The 19,529-nt window shown below is 48.4% G+C and overlaps 3 protein-coding genes across 5 annotated transcripts; 2 read left to right on the top strand and 1 right to left on the bottom strand.

Moving 5' to 3' along the window:
• Nucleotides 1–1,487: 1,487 nt before the first annotated feature.
• LOC120641185 (plectin-like) lies at nt 1,488–4,353 on the top strand. 2 transcript variants are annotated; one of them, XM_039917185.1, is made up of 3 exons: nt 1,488–1,731; nt 2,528–2,675; nt 2,834–4,353. In XM_039917185.1, exons 1-3 carry the CDS (start codon nt 1,712–1,714, stop codon nt 4,277–4,279), a joined length of 1,614 nt encoding a protein of 537 aa, XP_039773119.1. In that variant the 5' UTR covers nt 1,488–1,711; the 3' UTR covers nt 4,280–4,353. The 2 variants fall into 2 exon arrangements, with proteins under 2 accessions (XP_039773119.1, XP_039773118.1); XM_039917184.1 differs by lacking the exon at nt 1,488–1,731 and having other exon boundaries at nt 2,398–2,675.
• A 4,120-nt stretch (nt 4,354–8,473) lies between these two features.
• LOC120641183 (histone H3.3-like) lies at nt 8,474–10,914 on the bottom strand. Of its 2 annotated transcripts, none has more exons than XM_039917182.1 (5): nt 10,768–10,914; nt 9,551–9,651; nt 9,248–9,324; nt 9,054–9,144; nt 8,474–8,940 (listed from the first exon to the last, which is right to left on the bottom strand). In XM_039917182.1, exons 2-5 carry the CDS (start codon nt 9,620–9,622, stop codon nt 8,770–8,772), a joined length of 411 nt encoding a protein of 136 aa, XP_039773116.1. In that variant the 5' UTR covers nt 9,623–9,651; nt 10,768–10,914; the 3' UTR covers nt 8,474–8,769. The 2 variants fall into 2 exon arrangements, with proteins under 2 accessions (XP_039773116.1, XP_039773117.1); XM_039917183.1 differs by having other exon boundaries at nt 9,551–9,644; nt 10,768–10,905.
• Nucleotides 10,915–18,191: 7,277 nt separating this feature from the next.
• On the top strand, nt 18,192–19,253 carry LOC120640169 (arabinogalactan protein 1-like). Its single transcript, XM_039916036.1, has 2 exons — nt 18,192–18,516; nt 19,234–19,253. Exons 1-2 carry the CDS (start codon nt 18,192–18,194, stop codon nt 19,251–19,253), a joined length of 345 nt encoding a protein of 114 aa, XP_039771970.1.
• Nucleotides 19,254–19,529: the final 276 nt, after the last annotated feature.

The raw sequence follows: 19,529 nt of genomic DNA, 5'->3' as shown, positions 1-19,529 counted from the left end.
TGTGGCCTTGTGTTTTCCTCACCACAACGAGGCATGTGATCATGAGCAAAACAGAGATCGACGGTCTCCGTTTACTTCATTCACAGTGGGAGCAAAGAATATTCAATTGCAGCTTTGTCCAAGGAAATCACATGGGTACCCTTTTGTTTTCTCAAGTCAACACGACATCATCGAACACAACCGTTGCAAGACGACTACAGAAATGCCCATTTTGTGTGTAACGGCGAGAAGAGATTACGCTGGCTCGCGGTAACAGCATGTGCGTTGCGTCAGGTTTTAGCTCCAAGCTCGCTGACATGGGGTGTGTGTGTGTGGAGCAGCTGTAGTTGTGACCCTCCTCGAACAGAGCACCAACAGCCGACCAAGCCCAATAACAATGCCAGTGTCTGAATGGAAAGATATAGGATAACGGCGCCATGTGTTGCCAAACCCAGCCGGCACTCGATCATCGGCCTATAATTGCGGGCGTTACGACATGTCGGTTTCGATTTGGTTCGCGTTGATACTATCTTTTGCATTAACGAGACCACCGGCCCGTTGGTTCTTCTTCCCAGGATTTACCATCCGGGCAGCTCAACATGGTTCTTCTTCCTTCCACGGCTAAAAAGGCGCAATGACTTGGCCTCATTTACTCCTGGTCGCGCCCCGAGCTTGCTGCTGTCGGCTGTCGCCCCCGTCCGGCCCGGCCGGCCTCGAACTCCACGATTTCAACGCGAATCGGGTCTGGCAATCGGAGCTCGCTCGCCTTTGTCTGAAACAGGGCCTTCATTTACGAAGTTGATAGCAGAATCACCATCCATCAGATCCCGCTGACCGATTCACCGGGTCGTGGAAACACTCCGTGTTTACTCCATTATTACCAACGATTCCACTGGAGAAGAGCTTGGACCCGCCTACCCCGGTCCACGATCAACAGTCAAGCTCGCCGCCGGCCGCCCATTACCGGCTGGTTTCACCGCGGCGCGATCCATCATCCATCACCCCCACACCTGAAAAACGGGGGCGCGGCTTCCACGGAAGTTTTCGCGCAGCCCCCACCAAATCCACACAAGAGTCGTCCCCGTCCGTCCCCGGCGCGCGCAGGACGCCGAACCACCACCGCGCCGGTCGGCAGCCGGCAGGCGAAGCGAACGCCCATGCACACGAAGCCAGTGGCGGTGCCCGATCGAACAGAGAAAACACCAGCCAGCCAAAAAAACCCCCACCACGCAGGGACCGAGCCAAACCCCACCGGCCGTTGCCGTTGACCCCCTCCCGCACGCCGCCCGGGCTCGGCGCTGGGATCCAAACGCACGAGCGCGACGCGACCCTCCTCCCGCGCCCTCGCCTCGCCTCGCCAGCTCGCCTCCTTCTGCCCATGAGTCCACGACCCGCCATTTGCGGCCCTCGCGCGCGACGACGCGCGCCCGGACAGGTAAACAAATCCAAAGCCGGCTCCCCCCCTCTCCGTTCGTTAATTAATCCCTCTCCACTCCCGCGGCGTCGCTGAACCTGAACCCCACTGACCCGCCCGCCCCTCCTCCGTTTCCTTCTTCCTCCCAGATGCCTCCTCCTCCTCGCCCGGCGTCGGCGGCGGCCCGGTGGTATTAATTGCGGCATGCTGCGCGGGGCCTCGCCTCCTTCTATTCCGATCCCCTCTGACTGACACACGGATTTCTTTTCCCGGGCCTCGGAGTCCGCGCCGCCCCCATCACTCCCCCGCGTGCCCGAGATGCTGTCCGCCAGGCCGAGGTGAGACCAGGATTTACCTTCCCGACCGCTCCGGCCAAACCAGAGGAGTCCGGTTCCGGTATACCGGTCCGATTTGGCCGGTTATCGGTCGGAACCGATCAAATTCGAATTTGAATTTAAACTTCCCAGTTCAATCGGTTCGCCGACCGGTATACCGGCCGGTTTAGCTGGTAACCGGTCGGTTTGACTGATAACTGGTCAAATTCAATTTTTTTATTTAAATTCAAATGCCCGCAATGTATATTAAATAAATATTTGTATAACATATTTTAGTATAAATAAACCCTACAATCCTCTTTTGTACTACTTTTACATTGTATTTGTATATTTTTGTATGCACGCTTTTTTTTTACTTCAAATCCCTGCAAATTATACTAAATGAACGATTTTTTGAGAAAATCTGACACAATTAGATTTGTCGCACCTTGAAGTATTTTTAAGAATTTTTTGGCAATTTTTCATTTTTTTGAATTTAAATTTAAATTTTGAATTTGTGCCGGTTTGGTACCGGCTCAAACCGGAACCGGTCCGGACCGGACCGGTTCCCACCGGTTAGGGGAACCTGGGTGAGACTCGAGACCCAGCTGCCCGCCCGCCCGCCCACGCACGCGCCTTCCTTCCCTCGCTCGCTATAGCAGATCCTTCTTTCCCGGCTCGGCTCGGGGATCCCTCTCCCTCCCTACCCCTGTTCCATTCCCGCTCGCGGCGTGCGGCGTGGCGCCTTCTTTCTTTTATTGTTTGACTATTTAGCCCGGGACGCGATTCGGTTTCTGATGAGCTGGGATTCGCCGCGCAGATCCGGCTCCTTCGAGGCCGGGCTCAGGGCCGCCACGGCTTCTTCGTCCGCCTCCTCCAGGGAGCAGCACAGGCAGCCGTCGTCCCCTCGTCTCCACCGCAGCCGCTCGTCCGCCGGCGGCCCCTCCAAGGCGTCCCCGTCCCCGGAGGTATAGAGTGCACCGGCCTTTTCCTCGATTTCTCACGTTACGCCCAAAGCTGACGGCTTTGGGAATTTGGAATGGCGCGATCGCTGATCAGGAGGGGCAGGTGATTGGTAGGTTGCTGTTTCTAACGGCGGCTCTTGCATTGGTTTGCTGTTGGGCAGAGGCGGCGCGGCGTCGGCGGCGCGGGCGCGATGCAGCAGCAGCAGCAGCGGGTGGCGCAGCTGGAGGAGGAGCTCCGGAGGGAGCGCGAGGAGAAGGCGCGGGCGCTGCGTGAGCTCGAGGAGACCAGGAGGGAGGGCGAGAGCGGGGCCAGGGGCGCCGCGGAGAAGGCGCAGCTGCTGGAGCGGGAGGTGGACAAGTCCAAGGAGTCGGAGCGCAAGATGCTCGAGTCGCTGATATACCAGACCAAGCAGCTGGAGCAGGCCAAGATCTCGCTCGAGGAGGCCAAGCTGGAGATCGCCGCGCTGCGGCAGGCCAACAAGGGCCTCGAGGCGGCGGCCCGGCGCGGCGGCGCCGAGCAGCGGAGCGTCAAGGACCTCATGTTCGGCGGCGCGGACGAGGAGATCAGGGTCCTGCGCGGCGAGCTCCGGGCGGCGATGCAGGGCGAGGAGCGCAGCCGCAAGGCCGCGGACGACCTCTCCGTCGCGCTCGCCGACGTCACCATGGAGGCCAAGCAGGTCAAGGTCTGGCTCTCCGAGGCGCAGGCCGAGCTGGAGGCCGCCGGCGCCGAGGCCGAGCGGCTGCGCGGGGCGCTGGCCGCCGCCGAGGCCCGGCTGCGCGCCGTGTCCGCCGAGCACGACCGGTGCAGGCTCGAGGCCGACGAGTGCGCCGCCGCGTGGGCCGACAAGGAGCGCGTCCTGCTCGACTGCGTGCGCGCCTCCGAGGAGGAGGTCAACCGCGCGCGCCAGGACAACACCAAGCTCGTCGAGTCGCAGCGCGTCATCCGCGACGAGAACGCGCGCCTGCGGGACATCCTCAAGCAGGCCGTCGCCGAGGCCAACGTCGTCAAGGACTCGCTCGAGCTCGCCAGGGCCGAGAACGCGCGCCTCAACGACGCCGTCGCCGACAAGGACGCCGCGCTGCAGAGCCTCCGCCAGGAGTACGAGTGCGTCAAGGTCAGCGAGGCCGCCGCGCAGGGCAGCCTCAAGGAGCTCAACAGCCTCCTCGCCGCGACGACGACCACGGCGTGCAGCACGCCGGCGTCCGCCAAGACCGCCCCCGCGCCGGACCACGGCTTCGATCAGCGCCTGCCGAACGGCAGCGAGAACGGGACGCCGCAGTCGGCGTCGCAGCGGTGGATGGCGGACAAGCCCAGGAAGCCGGGCAAGCTGAAGGGCGGCTTCTCGCAGTCGGCGAGGATGGGGAGCCTGAACCCCAAGGAACGGGTGTTCGCGTCGCTGAGCAACATTGCCGACCTCAAGTCCGCGGCCGACGCGGCCATGGAAGACTTCGACGACGAGTTCGATCACATCGACGAGAGCCACTACGCTGACATGGAGGATTCCATGAAGCACAAGAAGAAGAGGCCGATATTCCGCAAGTTCGGTGATTTGTTCAGGAGGAAAAGCTTCTACAAGCCGAATTTGGCGCCAGTACACACACTCTGAAATTTTTTCAACCTAATGATTGTAGCTCTGTTCTGTTCGTCTGAATACACGAGAAATGAAAGATTATTTGAACAGATTCCGTGCCTTTTCTGCTGAAATTTCAATGGCTTCCAAAACCGCTGGCATCTTCAATTTTTTTCTGCTGAAAGTAAAAAAAAAGAAGTTTATAGTCATATGGCTCAATGGCTGACGCAATGATTGAAAAAGGTCGAGTCTGAAGGTGATGTAACAAGAATAGGAAGAAGTCGCGACTTTGGATGCGCTTACGTTTTGGACTTTCAGTGCTAACTTTTTTGACACTTTCGTTTCTAGAACCACGAAGGAACAGGCGAGTCAAGTTTTGCCGAAGGCCGCCATTTGTTTAATTAGGACATAATATTGTGCCTAAACCCTAACGACGGTTTCATATCCAGCGTTCTCCCTGAATTTTCTCAGTTGAGTGGTATGGTAATATTATAACTTTCGGAACTACTCTCGACGTTGAACTACTCACATCACATGATCTATGGTATTCCTTTTGGAATCTAGCAATATGAATTTCTGAAGTGGCATGCTTTGAATCTTCGTCAGCAGTCCTTTCAGTACAGAAAGCAACCTCTAATTTCAGCCGACTTTCATGGATCCAAACAAAATTTGACCCATCGTCTATTTCAGTGAAAACGCCATGCAAATTTTGGTTGAACTATATACACACACAAATAAAAGGTTCGAAACGGAATGGACCGGGATAACCTGTTGCTAACATTGTGGATTGTTTGGTTTTTTTTTTTTCAAAACCCATCTGCCTATCAACATCACTATTGAGCAGGCAGAAAAGAGAGCAGCAGGCCCTTTAGTCTTGCTCCATGCTTCGTCGGATCAGGCAAACTCACAGGCCACCAGGGTTTTCTTAGCGTTTCATCCAGAAAAGGTATCTTTTCTGGATCGTTTCCACAGCTGCGAGAAGGCGTCGTCGCTCGCTTCTGCTCGAACGGTGATCGAGCTCAAATCACGGCGCATGGCTCCTGACGTAAACCGAGTGAGTTAAGCTTTGTGCCCCTGATCAGTGCTGCAGCAACAAGTAAAGATGAGCCACTTTCGGTGACGGCTTCTACTCAATGATCCATCGAGAATTCGGCCGATCGGCTGTCGGCAGGTGATCGGCGCCTGTAATCGTAAACAAAGTTGCACGGTTGAACTCACTTCTGGCTATTCATTCTCCAACAAATTAAAAGGATGCTGCAACGAGGAAGACTTGAAAGCAAGCATGCACACTGCGTCGCTCATGATCCTGTGCCCCGTTCCCTATAGAATCGATTGTACTTTCAGCTAGTCGTCGAGGCCTGGCGAGACTGAAAGCCTTACAAGAAAAGCACTTCCAGTCAATGGGCACCATGAATCATGACTCAAGAATGCAGGGGAAATAAAAACTGTGGGGGAATACGCGATGCTCCCACTGCCTGGCATTGTACCGAACACCTTTACGTCGTTTCTTGAAAATCGCCGGATACGTCGTTCCCAAGCGATTTAAAAGGCAGTGAGCTCGCCTAGGAGCAAATCTTGTTGATACATGCTGAAGGCACCATGCTGAAGGCTCCCATGGGTGCCAGTTTTATTTTTGTTCTAGTTTACCTGAGCACGCCTCCTGTTGAGCCCTCGATCGAGTAGGCCGGCTGGCCGTTAGCAGTGCGTGACCGACCGAATATACGATAACAATTTTGATCTAGTTTGAACTGAACAGGGTGCTGACCAACGGGCTCCGAGCCAAGGCATACAGAGAGGTCAGGAAGTCAAGATGCGCTCGTGGGGTGACGGATCATAGCCCTAATGGTTTTTTCACAATCCAACTTGATTTTTATATATTTTAAGCTCAATATTGTCTAAGATAAGAACTCATTTTCGTTAAGGTCCAGGTCTTAGATTATCTAGACTAAGGCATTGTTTGGTTGGCTAGCACGATTTGTGCTACGAAAGGTTTCTTGCATGCATGAGCCACTAAATAAAGTTTATTTGCAAAACCTTTTCATGGATGGGTGTAATTTTTCGCGACGAATCTAATGGTAATAATTAATCCATGATTAGCTACAGTAATGCTACAGTAATCATCTTCTAATCATGCTGTCAAAGACATCGTTAGATTTGTCTCGCGAAATAGCGCAGGGGTTGTGAAGTTAGTTTTGCAAACCGCCTTCATTTAATACTAGTAATTATCGGTCAAAGTTCCCTAGCACAACTTGTGCTAGGGAACCAAACAGGGTCTAAAATTTGAGACTCTTTACCACCCCTTGTAATGCTTGGGATGTTCGTGGTGCCGTCCATATCCCTGAGAATGATAAAAAGCAGGTAAAAAGTTGGCTGGTTTCGCTTGATCTATTAATGTTCTGTGAGAGAGAATAAGCTAGAATAAGTTGAAGCAGGCAAGTCGAACAAAGAGATTGAGTGTACAATTCATGGTCGAAACTAGAAATGGGTCAGCAACAAAAGTCACAGGCAGGGTTGAAAACGGTCGATGAAAAACTCCACCACTTTTACTTTCACATTTTTTTATCGGAAACGAAAGCGGTACGATATTTTCGGAAACGAAAACGGCGCCGGTATTCTGGTAATTTCGAAAACGGAAATATACGGTCGAGAACACATTGATAACGGTCGAAACCCATCAAAACGATATTTAAAAAACGATAAACATATCAAACAATAGAGCATAACATTAACAATATGACTTGACACATCTCATATGCAAGTATTGAAGATTCGATTAAGATATTAATCTAAATATCGAACCAATCCGTGATAACTGACATATAGTAGCATGCACGATAGTATGGCACAAAGTTGTGCACAACATACGTGACATAGTCATACATGATCATTAACCAAATTCAAATAGAGACTTAAACATATACTAGCATGCCATTAAGAATAGTACTAGTACAGGGCCGCAGACTGCCTATGCCTACAGCTGAACCTCAGGCTGCCACATAATCATCATTGACTAGTTCTGAAAATTCATCCTACAAATATAAAAATATATTAGTACTCATATTATCATACCAAAGTACAAAACCAATAGCCAATAATGGAATGAGAAGAACCAACCTCACAGGGGTCACTGTCTCACTGGGTCACTGCCTCACTGGGTCAGGGAATGGGGAGTGGGGGATTTTGAGGCTAGGGTTAACCTGAAAGGCTGGGCCAGCAGGGAAGCCCGCGAGCTATTGGGCCGAGAAAATATGTGTTGGGCTGGGCTTCAAATACAGTAGGATCCCTAAAATACGGTAATACCGACGGTAAATTACCGCATAAATACGGTAATTTTCGAAAACGGTCGGTAGAGGCTGAAATCATTTTCGCTTTCAGTTTCGGATAAAAATACCATTTTTGTTTCTGTATTTTCTGTAGCTGTTTTTGTTTTCATCTACACCAGAATCTCAGTAAAACCTCGAAAACGGTTCCCGGTAATCGAAAATTTTCGTTTTTGTTTTCAACCCTAGTCACAGGTCTGACCTAATCATAGAAAACGCGCAATGAGCTTGAATATCTGGGCTGGCGGGAACTTGTCCCCCAGGATGACAGCCGGTGCCCGGTGGTGCAGCTTCTGGTCTCGGAAGGCCAGAAGAGGGCTGAACACAGAAGGCCGGGGAGCAACTGCTTGATGGCTCAGGTCAGAGCAAGGAAGTGAGCGGTCCACCCCAACCCAGCCGGTCTGGAACTCAGTACTCGGGAACGATGGATAGAGAGGAAATGGTCAGTCAGCTATGGCCGGAGAATGGTGGTGGCCACTGGCCTGGTGGGGTTCTTTTTTTTGTTTTTGTTTTTTTAGACTCACTGGCCTGGTGGGTTGGTCCGGCATGCAGAAGCAAACGGAATGGAAGACCGGCCGCCGGTCAGCACGGTCGTATGGGTAAAATGCTTTGGTCGTGGCGCGTGCCAAAAAGGACGCTGCTTTCGGGTCTTTTTAAACGCGACGGCAGCCTTCCCGTGTTGCTCCCCGCGATGCTTCCTGCCGGTCGCCAATCCTGTCGTTTATGGGCTGCCGCCCAGCTACAAGCTTCACATGAGGACAATGCAATGGCCTGATCTATGGAGGCATGTACAAGCCAGCTTTGCATGGTTGGTCATGACTGTCCATTTCAATGCCGTCCAGAGAAGGGGCACATTGACACCACGGCAGGCCACAATATGCAGAAACTCAAAAACCTCTGCACAACATAATGCAACCAGAGCTTGACACTATTGAACCAAGTTAACAACTTGCTTAACATACCAGTTCAAGGTTCAGAATTCAGATAGAAACCACACCCATCAGGTGGATGGATGAAACCAGCACTTACAAGATGTATTCGGTACCAAGCGATTAAACTCTAAAACATAATAAGATTGCAGCAGCACCTAACCTAGCACCACGAACGAACACTATAACTATTCAGAGTTCAAAACACTGACAGAAGTTAAAGCACCAACATCGCAAAAGCAGTTGCATCGAACAGATGCACACCAGAGCAGTGAAACTAAGCCCTCTCGCCGCGAATCCTCCTAGCCAGCTGAATGTCCTTAGGCATGATCGTCACACGCTTGGCGTGGATGGCGCACAGGTTGGTGTCCTCGAACAGACCCACCAGGTATGCTTCCGCAGCCTCCTGCAGGGCAAGCACCGCATGGCTCTGGAAACGCAGATCAGTCTGCACAAATACACAGCAAGAGGTCAAGAAAAGTTTCTAGTTATACTTCACTACTTTAGAACTGTGGCATCACATGACTGATCACAATACAACAGTATGAATACAAATCTCACCTTGAAATCCTGGGCAATCTCCCTAACAAGCCTCTGGAATGGAAGCTTCCTTATGAGCAGGTCAGTGCTCTTCTGGTACTTGCGGATTTCACTGTACAATCAGGCATAAGTTTAGAATTTGCCAATTTAGTAGAGAATCATTTCAGTAAGCACAATAGCAAGTCTAATGAATAACATTTAAGTATTTCACACACCGAAGAGCAACAGTCCCAGGGCGGTAACGGTGAGGCTTCTTCACTCCCCCAGTTGTGGGCGCAGACTTACGGGCAGCCTGTCAAAGAACAAAGTCACATAGTAAATAACCATTCTGCAAATAAAACTAATTGAGCCTATGCGTTGAAGTCAGATGTCGTCTATAATTAGACAACAGATAACTTTTTCACCCTAAAACAAAGTAGCCAGAGATGTTTGTTCCCATATCAATGATAAAGTAAAGTCATTGGGCAGCACAGTTGAAGACAGTAACAAAAAAAAGGCACAAGAATAAATATACAAACCTTGGTGGCTAGTTGCTTCCTAGGAGCCTTGCCTCCAGTGGACTTGCGAGCGGTTTGCTTAGTACGAGCCATGTGTCCCAATGGTCTTGTTTACCTGAAAACTGAAAAAATTGTAATCAGTAAATAGTCAGGCAAAACTTTAGATTGTTCCTGACAAATCAGTAAATTCAGTATTCCAGAAGGTTAAATCCCATAGAACCATAAAATTATTCAGAAAATGCTGATACGATTATAATCTATATTCCATATCTAAACATGATCATTCCTTTTACAACTATGAATAATAAACGGCTAATGGCCCAATACCACAAAATATAATTATCTCCAAGTAAAATCATGACAGGCAGAAAAATTTCAATCAAATTAGACGGACAATGTAGCCAGACTGCTACACATTATCACAAATACTAAAACCTAACCATCTTCAGGTCTTCACTGCAACATATGATCATTAATAAACAGCTGGATCTTCTTAATATCCTAATTGGGGGCTTGGAGCCACACCAGGGATCCAGGAAAATAACTAACAGAGTGCATCAGCCTAAACAGTTGTTCAAATCACATTACAATTACAGTTCCAACACTAGTTTAAGTGTACCCAACATTAGTAGAAGCATTGCTGCATCATCTAATGATAGATGAGTAGTTAATCATATTCAACAAAACAATCAAAATCACACATCGATATCATTCTCTCAATCCAAAGTTCACGCATGACATGACTGTTTCAGCTAAGCCACATCTTTGATCATCGGCAGAAGGTAATCAGCCGAATCTCCAGAATTTCTTTAAATGAGGAACATATATATATAAACTAATGTTGAATGCACGGAAATTATTCAACTATTGGTAATCCTACAAGTACATCGAATTTAATACTTGCAGCGAACTATTTGATGCCTAAGCCGATTACGAAACAATGCGATTCCCAGCTACATAGATCGGTAATTGCTTGCTAACAGAATAATCCACCACTAAATTAGCACAGGTGACCGCAGGTAAACAAATCAGCACGAGCGATCCAGAAATCCCTCGAAACAATCCTAATCGCGAAACCCTAATCGCGCTGGACATTCGAATTCGCGGCGGCCCCGCCCTTTTCTAATCACCGAAGCGAGCGCCGCAGGGAGAGAAATCAAATCAGCGCGAGACCACGAGCGAGTCGTCCACCACATGAATCGAAAATTCGAAATACGGGATCGAGAGAGCATGATTACCTCGAGCGCCTCCCAAATCAGCGGAGAGTTGTGGTTTGCGAGGCTTTTTTTCCCCCCAACCTGAGATTAAGAACCGGCTATTAGAGGCTGCGGTTGGGTGGGGGATTATATATGGGAGCGGGCATTGGCCATGGTTAAAACGGACGACAGGGATCGGGCGCTTTTGTGCTTGGCTCCGCGCGATCGGACGGCCTGCACTGGCGGTTTCGCTGCGGCACGGATCGTGGCCGGTGAAACTCGCCCTCTCATTGGCTGAGACCTGGAGGACGGGGATAATAGATTAGTGTGTCCGATTAGTATGGGGGGCTAATATTGGAGGACGCCGTGTACGGTGGAGATTCCTTGTACGTACAGGGAGGCGTGTTTTGTCACGGAACGAGGCCGTGTGAACGTGTGATTGAAGAGCCCAATGAGGGCCCAGAGTGTAGCCAGGATGAGAAAGAAGACCTCCGGGCCGGCCTCCTAAGATTTTTAGTGACGAATAACGCAAATCAAAGCCCAACCCAGAGAGTGGTGCCCTGTTCCTTTTTTTTTTTGCTTGTGTAACGCACCACTGGGCTGATATCGAACAAATGGGCCACCGAGAGGCAAGGATATCGCCCGAGCAGAAGAAAAAAAAAGAGCAGAGATGGCGAAGGCATGCATATGGATAACGCCATAACGGAGATCGCTGAGGATGGGGACGCAGGGACCGTAAAAAAATGTTTGGTTAAATGTATTGACAGATATCACAATTCTTATAATGATATTTGGCTAGATGCAATGCTCGAGTCGGGCGCATCCATCGATCAGGATTAAAGTATACTAGTCAATTAATCCATGCTTCCGCGTGGACTAGTCAGAGATATCTAATAATTATCTATCTCACACTCTTTAACCAATTAAATATTCTAATCTAGTACTGCAAAGATACATATTTATTATTATATAATTGTAATAAATGTGTTCGATTTAGTTACTAACAATTTTTTTTTCATTTTGCATCACACCTCCATATATATTGATACATGTTTAATTAAACACTTTGTTTGAGCTATATGAACAACATGAAAATTGGTATTCTTATCGCTTATTTTGTCCATGAATATATGGTGACAAACACCTTATGGTTAGTATGTTTAAATAAATAATAATATAAATAATATATTAATAATGATAGGAATAGTAATTTAGAATTTTATATTAATACGCTTTAAGATTTTATTATAATAACATAATTTTGATTCAGATTTGGGATTAACTTTTTATTATGATATCATTGGATGATATATATGAGAATTTGTGGGGTTATTTGATATTATTTTATAATGGCATAAGGGGGTAATTTACATGAAGATTAGGGGGGTTATTTTAGATTATTTCGTTATAATGGTAGAGGTGGGTAATTTAGATACATGTTTAGGAGGTTACACTAGTCTATTTTGTAATGGCAAAGATGAGTAATTTATTAAAAACGATAACAGATCCAATAGCTATTATGACTAAAATTGCCAAATTGATGTCCGGATGTTTCTGATTTAATTTGTAAAATTTCTCTATTTTTTAGACTGTCCACCTAGGATCTTAGATGACTTCACCTGGAGGCTTCAAAAGAAACCTCCAATTAGTAATAGTAAGATTTTTGCCTCCGCTTATGCAAACAACAAAAGTCTTTTTTCTTGTGAGCTTATACGGATCCACCAGTGTAAATAGAGCTCTTGCAAGCAACAAAACATATCATAGTCGCCCATAGAGGTTATCCTCTCAGGGGGGAAAAATAGATGTTACTCCTATACCTTTGGTGATTGTAGTAGTTGTCATCAAGTACAACCTCCTGACGGCTTCAGGCTGGTGCCGTATTTGTTGTCGGCCGCTCCAACTGCCCATATGGCATAAGTAATCGTATCGACAGCTGGGGGTAGGTCTGTAGACCAAGAAAAATATTAGGAATGGCATGTTTATTTTTGCATACCGTATGCTACTACCAGCAGCCTATCTGCTAACCTGCAGGAAGGCTGGCAATTTTACACTATCTGATATTAAGCTTGGTATCTCCACTTGCCTCCTTGCTTAGATGGCATCAGTCGCTCTTCCTAACATTTCCGTACATTTTGGTTGTATGATTGTGCTTGGCCATTTGGCCTGCTCAAGTGGTATGCAGTACAGCCGAAAGGAAGCTGTCAGGAAGGTAACGGCAGACAGATCCACGGGGAGCTGTATTCTTAGGATCGCTTGGAGAACAAATGAGCCGGCTCTTAACAAAACAAACAATCAAGCACACCAAGCTCAAAGGGCGTCGACTTCACTGCGCCATTCTATAAAATGAACACAAACGGACCGATTTCCTTTTCCTTTTTTCTTTTGTTGAATACCAAAATTAGCAGTAACATGTGCTGACCGGTCTGACCGGTGCGCTCAAGCGGTCTGACCAGTCGAAGCGTCTGTAGCCAGCCTGGCACGTCCGACCGATCTGACCGGTCCAAGTGGAATCCGAGTACAACTAGGGTTTTTAATAGATTTAGATCTTGTAATATGATTTCTTGCGGGATAAGTCCACCCCACCCTATAAATATAAAGGGTCACGACCGATTAGGACATCCAATCGATCAAATACAAAACTTTTTATCTTTTTACTTTTTTTTGCCCTAGCTTTTTTCCATCTACTATCTGTTGTTCCTTCTTCGTCTCTACGTCGATTGAGGGTGTTCTAGGTGGCCTGCCGACCCTAGAACAACCCTGCGTGCGCCTGCTCCGACGGGTCCTTACCGGGCGACGTTCGTTGGTTTCGCCACCGGCCTGCCCGGCGACAACTGGTCTGACCGGTATACCCGACCGGTCTGAGCATCGGCGCTGCGTTGTGCCGTCGCTCGCTGTGTTGGCCCTAGTTCTGCGCCAACATATTTGGCGACACCGCTGGGGAAGAAAAAATAAATCGGTTGCCATGATCAGTATTCCTAAACCTAGTGAAGTTGATTCTGCCAATATCTGGAGGCCGAATGTTCAACAATTTCCGGCCGAGCATCAGAAGATTCTTGATGACATCCAGAAGAAGATCAGAGAAGAGAAGGAGAAGGAGATCCAGAGGCTAGAAGAAGAAGCCATGAATCAGTACATCTCGCACTTCTCCATCGACCGACAAGGGAAGGTCACGACGGATGATGCCTTCGATATTTCACAATTTGAGGTAAAATTTGATGAGGATAAACAGTCTGCTCTTGATTCCGAAGTAACTATTATGATAGATAGTGTTGTTGCTTCTCATGTAAATAATAAGTTGGAATTTATTGGTCAAAATATGCATGATATGTTTGATGACCGTTTTAGCCGAATTGAAATATATCTTGGTATGAAGTCTGTCGGTAATAATACATCTACATATAATATCGATAAGACAATGCATGGTTCGGCAATTCCAACTAATAATGCTATTGTGACTAATTCAGCTAATTAGCATAGCCGAATTAATTATAATGCATTACCTAATGCCAATATGCCATATGGGGTAGCAAGTTCGTTGCGACATTCTACACCGCCGAACTTTGCTCAACCTAGTAGTACACCGATCACAAATCGGCCTAATGCCGATGATGTTGGATCAGGTAGTATTAAAAAAGAGGTGATGAAGATATTTCGGCAAACCTTTGGTATAGAACATAAAGCCAAATGCCGAACTTATCAAAGACCATACCCTGAGAATTACGATTATGTTGCATATCCTCAAGGGTTTAAAATTTCTAAATTTGTAAAATTCACTGGTGATGATAGTAGAACTACATTGGAGCATATTGGTCAATTTATTATACAATGTGGTGAAGCTAGCACTAATGATATTTACAAATTGAGATTATTTCCTTTATCTCTATCGGGTGCTGCATTTACTTGGTTTATTTCATTGCCACCCAATTCAGTTTTCACTTTTGCTGATTTAGAGCAGAAATTCCATGATTATTTCTTTACTGGTAAAACTGAATTGAGCTTGTCACATCTTTCATCGGTTAAACAAAAAATACATGAAGGTGTTTCTGTTTCTGAGTATATTAGAAAATCTAGAGATACTAGAAACCGATGTTATAATTTGACAATTTTTGATAGAGATTTGGCTGATCTAGTTTTTACTGGTTTACTTGATTTTCATAAAACAAAGTTAGAGGGACAAGAGTTCCTAGATATTAGTCAAGTCCAACAAAAGGCTCTGGCTAATGAAAGCCGAGCTAAAGAAGCTAGAGACTCTCAAAAGTCCAATGAAAAATCTAATCGTCTTGTTTATGTGCTTGGGTGTGATTCCAATTGTTCGAATGATGAAGGTAAAGATGTATATGCTGCTGAATTCGTTTAGCCCTCTAATGATAAACCTTGTGTTTGCGGTTCTCTCAAGCCGGTTCACAAAGATCGGCAAGAAAGATTTACTTTTGATGTATCCAAATGTGAGAGAATATTTGATGAATTATATAAGATTGGATACATCAAGATGTCGCATGTCATACCGCCGCTTGAAGAATTAAAGCGGTGAGCTTATTGCAAATTCTATAATACTTTCTCTCATGCGACTAATGATTGCAATGTGCTTCGAAGGCAAATTCAATCGGTCGTTAATGAAGGCCGAATAATTATTCCACAAATGAAGGTGGATCAAAATCCTTTCCCTGCACATACACATATACTTGAATTGAGTAATCCTAAAATGTTAATTCGGCCAAATCAAGCTGAATCAACAAGAGAGAAAAATATAATTATTGGTGAAGAGAGATATGAGCCTTCGAGATCTCACCAGGAAGCTCCAGCGAAGGAGACCCCAGAAGATTCATTGAAGAATTCAATGCTCGAGGGGCAGAAACAGAAAAAAAAGCCGAGTCTGAGAAGACCGGTCTTACCGGTCTGGAAACCGGTCTGACCGGTCGCTCTGGAAATTCTGGTAAGAATTCCAGAAACAAGAAAGAAAAAGAAAGGCCGTGTTTTAAAGAACTCTTGGACAAATATGAGAAGAAAGGAGTCGTCCAGAAGCAGAGGGGCGGCCAGATAAAGTCAAGGATACAAAGCCATCATCGTCTCAAGAGCGATCGAGTTTGAGCCAAGATAATTCATTTAATGGACCGATTGCTCCATGGTATTGCTGGTATCCTTGTTATATGCCTTTGGATTATAGTAGGATGCACATGTAGTCATATTATATTCATTATCCTCCTATATATCCAAGTTTTGCTTCAGAAAGACCGATTAACGATAATCTGGTCAAAAGAGACATTGATTGCAGCAAAGAGTGTGAGAAGAATATAAGACAAAATTTAAAATATCTACAGTCGAGGTGGTGTCCCTCAGGTTTGTCTCACACCCAAAAGAGAAGGCTGCAATAGATTCATATAAAGGAGTCCATTGAACAGCAAGCGGAGGTTATACCAACAAGATCAGCGACCATGAAGCAGATATGGAGACCTAAGCAAGTTGTTTCGTCATCAGCTTGAAGAAGAAGCAAGATACGGCCGATAAATTGTTATCGCCCTTAGCACAAAAAATGGCCGATGTATTCATCGCTCTTAGACAATTTTGGTCCAGAAGAGTGTTTTTTGGCACGCAAGTTTCGCCAAAGAACAGGGGGGCATATGTTGACGACCAAAATTGGCAGCAACCTGTGCTGACCGGTCTGACCGGTGCGCTCAAGCGGTCTGACCAATCGAAGCGTCTGTAGCCGGTCTGGCACGTCCGACCGGTCAGACCGGTCCAAGTGGAATCCAAGTACAATTAGAGTTTTTAATAGATTTAGATCTTGTAATATGATTTCTTACGGGATAAGTCTACCCTACTCTATAAATATAAAGGGTCACGGCCGATTAGGACATCCAATCGATCAAATACAAAACTTTTTATCTTTTTACTTTCTTTTTGCCCTAGTTTTTTTCCATCTACTATCTGTTGTTCTTCCTTCGTCTCTACGTCGATTGAGGGCGTTCTAGGTGGCCTACCGACCCTAGAACAACCCTGCGTGCGCCTGCCCCGACGGATCCTTCCCGGACGACGTTCGTTGGTTTCGCCGCCGGCCTGCCCGGCGACAACCGGTCTGACAGGTATACCCGACCGGTCTGACCGGTCTGAGTATCGGCGCTGCGTTGTGCCGTCGCTCGCTGCGTGTTCTAGCGTTTTGGTGTGTTGGCTCTAGTTCGGCACCAACACCTTTTTGTGCAGATTAACACCAGCATGCCACGTACTTACTATTCAAGAACGTTTGGCCTGCCATCGTCATCAGTAGGCGGCGGCAAACCATATGTCTTGTGTCAGCACTCCATTATCGATCAGCTAAAAGCTGACGAGCACCGCTATGCATCAAGGAGTAGTGTGTGATGCTTTTTTCAGAGTGTGGTAGTTTAGTTTCGTGCCTGAACTAAATCTGATTTACCTTCATAGCACAATTCCTCATTTGACAGAGCACAGAAAAGGGAGGAGAATCTGATCTTTCTCTCCCTCCCCCCATTCCCCCTAGCTGTCTCCTCTCTTTCCGATTTTTTTTTTTTTTTTGCTGGCGGCAGGGCAGAGACAGGTGAGGCCGTGAGGCCCTGAAGCATCTTTTGAGATGACAGTATTCTGTTTATCACAACGAACCCCACCCGCGCTCGGTCCAACTCACGCACATGCCCCCAGTGGCGCCGCGAGCACGCAAGGGTCCACCTGGCATGTGGCCAGCACCGGTGATAAACTGCGCGGACGCCGTTCCTGTTTCCTGATCAGCAGCGATCACCAGGTGAAAAGTGAAACCGTGAGCGGCTTGTACTCATTTACACTGCATATTTACATCTGATGCCTGCCTTCACCAGTCTGTTCAGACAGAGGTCGGTGATTGCTGCGGGAGGCACCAACCGATTCATTTCATGATTTGTTCTCCGAGGTAAAAAAAAAAGGAGAACATTCAGACATTCAGATTCAGTCAGCATTGCGGTTGCAACTTCTCGTTTGAACTTTGAAGGATATAACAGCAACGGGACGCATTTCAAAAAAAAAACAGTAACGGAACGGTCAGCTGACAAGCGGGCTCACGACACCAGAGGGCCCACATTCCAGAGACCCTTGGCCCTAGTGTTCATATGTAGTGTGTGCCCACGAAGCAGAATGGAATCTGTGGTTAGAAAGCTCATCAATCATCGTCGATCCATCAGTGCTGATAACTCATAATTTCCGGCTCCAGAGCGTAATTCCAACCGTGAAAACCTCCCAATAATGGAATGGAGGTTGCGACGTGCGAGGCAATCATGCAGGCAGGCAGGTGATTCGGCAGCGGCAGCTGCATCGGCGCTGTCCTGCGCAGCGGCCGCCGCACAGCTCGCGCAAAAGCTGCCACCTTTATAAGCCCCACGCCTCTGCACGTCCTCTCCCCCCACGCACACTCACGAGCACACCAGGCAGGCGAGAAGCGAGCCAAGGAACCGAGCGGCCCTCCCGTCTCCCACGGTCCCACCACGATGGCCGCCGCTTCTCACCTCGCCGTGCTCTCCGTGCTCGCCCTCCTTGCCGTGGCCGCCACGGCGCAGGCGCCCAGCGGCGCCCCCGCCGCGGCGCCCCAGGCGGCCCCACCGACCCCGGCCACTCCGCCGCCGGCCCCCGCGCCGGTCGCCCCGCCCACGGCGGCCCCGGCCCCGGCCCCGGCCCCCGCGGTGGACGCGCCCACGCCGTCCGCGGCCGCGCCGGCGCCCGAGGCCCCCGTCTCCTCCCCTCCGGCGCCCGCCCCCGACGCCGCGACCCCCTCGCCCTCCGCCGAGCCCAGCACCCCCGCCGGCGGCGCCGCCGGCCTCCGCCCCGCCTTCGCCTTCGCCGCCGTCGCCGTCGCCGCGGCCGTCTTCGCCTTCTAGATGATCCAGTGGTCCCCATGCATCCTCTCCTACGTTTTCTTGATCTCTCGCTGTCTTCTTGATCTCTGCTTGTTTACCGTCCTCACAATTGGTGTATCTTCCTCGTACGAGCTGTTGTAATTATGATCATTGATTTAATTTATGCATTCTCCATTCTTATTCTTAGCATGTTATACTTCCATAAGCTTTTACGTCCGGTCTTTGCTTCCATCTGGTCTTTGCTTCCTGGACTAGCTAGGCAGTTTCAGAACAAGAAGAGATGCTAGTGAGCTAAGAAAGCTAAGGCTCTTGACTCGGGCTACGAAATGCCTCACTAGCTCGGTTTAGGCTTCAGGAAATATAGGCATGGGATCTGCATTTCCACTTCTGTAGATCACACAAAGGATCAGTAGTACTGATTGTTTTTTTTTAAAAGAAAAGAATCAGTAGCACTGACTTTACTTGCATCAAGGCCGCCCACTGTCAAACCAATGGTACTTAGAGCATGACAACGTCCAAACTCGCAGTCTCGTGCGAGACCTGGTTTGCACATGAATGTGGGTCCTGCTGGTCCCAGTGAACTTGATCGGTCGCACTGCAGACCGCCGGATCCGGTTTGGACAGGCCAGGAGAACGGAAACACTGTTCGCATTCACTGGTCTACCTCTACCGACAGATCGTTACAGCGAGGCCTAGATCCTGGTAGGGGGGGATGGATCATGGATGGATTAGCCTGTTGCCCGTCAAATACAAATCCGCACGAAATGGAGATGGGCATGGCAACTGCTCGTTCACTCGAGCCCACGAGCTTAACTTGGCTCGAAAATGGTCAGATCACGAAGGGGAAATTCAGGCACATCCCGCACATGTGCTCGAGGCCCGATCCATCGCCCCTAGCTCGTCGTCGTACAGTCCGCTTCACTGTGCGCGGCGCGGATCGCCCACCAGGCTGTCCTACACTCCTGTAGCCCC

This window comes from Panicum virgatum, chromosome 7K (assembly GCF_016808335.1).
Source record: "Panicum virgatum strain AP13 chromosome 7K, P.virgatum_v5, whole genome shotgun sequence".
Lineage (NCBI taxonomy): Eukaryota > Viridiplantae > Streptophyta > Magnoliopsida > Poales > Poaceae > Panicum > Panicum virgatum.
Note: the sequence above shows the minus strand (reverse complement) of the source record. Positions and strands in the feature narration are given on the sequence as shown.

Coding starts and splice junctions, on each gene's coding strand:
- LOC120641185 (XM_039917184.1), top strand. CDS start 2,505: ATGAGCTGGGATTCGCCGCGCAGATCCGGCTCCTTCGAGGCCGGGCTC. Junction 2,676..2,833: donor AGGCGTCCCCGTCCCCGGAG/GTATAGAGTGCA, acceptor GCTGTTGGGCAG/AGGCGGCGCGGCGTCGGCGG.
- LOC120641183 (XM_039917182.1), bottom strand. CDS start 9,622: ATGGCTCGTACTAAGCAAACCGCTCGCAAGTCCACTGGAGGCAAGGCT. Junction 9,325..9,550: donor GGAAGCAACTAGCCACCAAG/GTTTGTATATTT, acceptor GTTCTTTGACAG/GCTGCCCGTAAGTCTGCGCC. Junction 9,145..9,247: donor CCTGGGACTGTTGCTCTTCG/GTGTGTGAAATA, acceptor CTGATTGTACAG/TGAAATCCGCAAGTACCAGA.
- LOC120640169 (XM_039916036.1), top strand. CDS start 18,192: ATGGCCGCCGCTTCTCACCTCGCCGTGCTCTCCGTGCTCGCCCTCCTT. Junction 18,517..19,233: donor CCCCGCCGGCGGCGCCGCCG/GCCTCCGCCCCG, acceptor CTCTACCGACAG/ATCGTTACAGCGAGGCCTAG.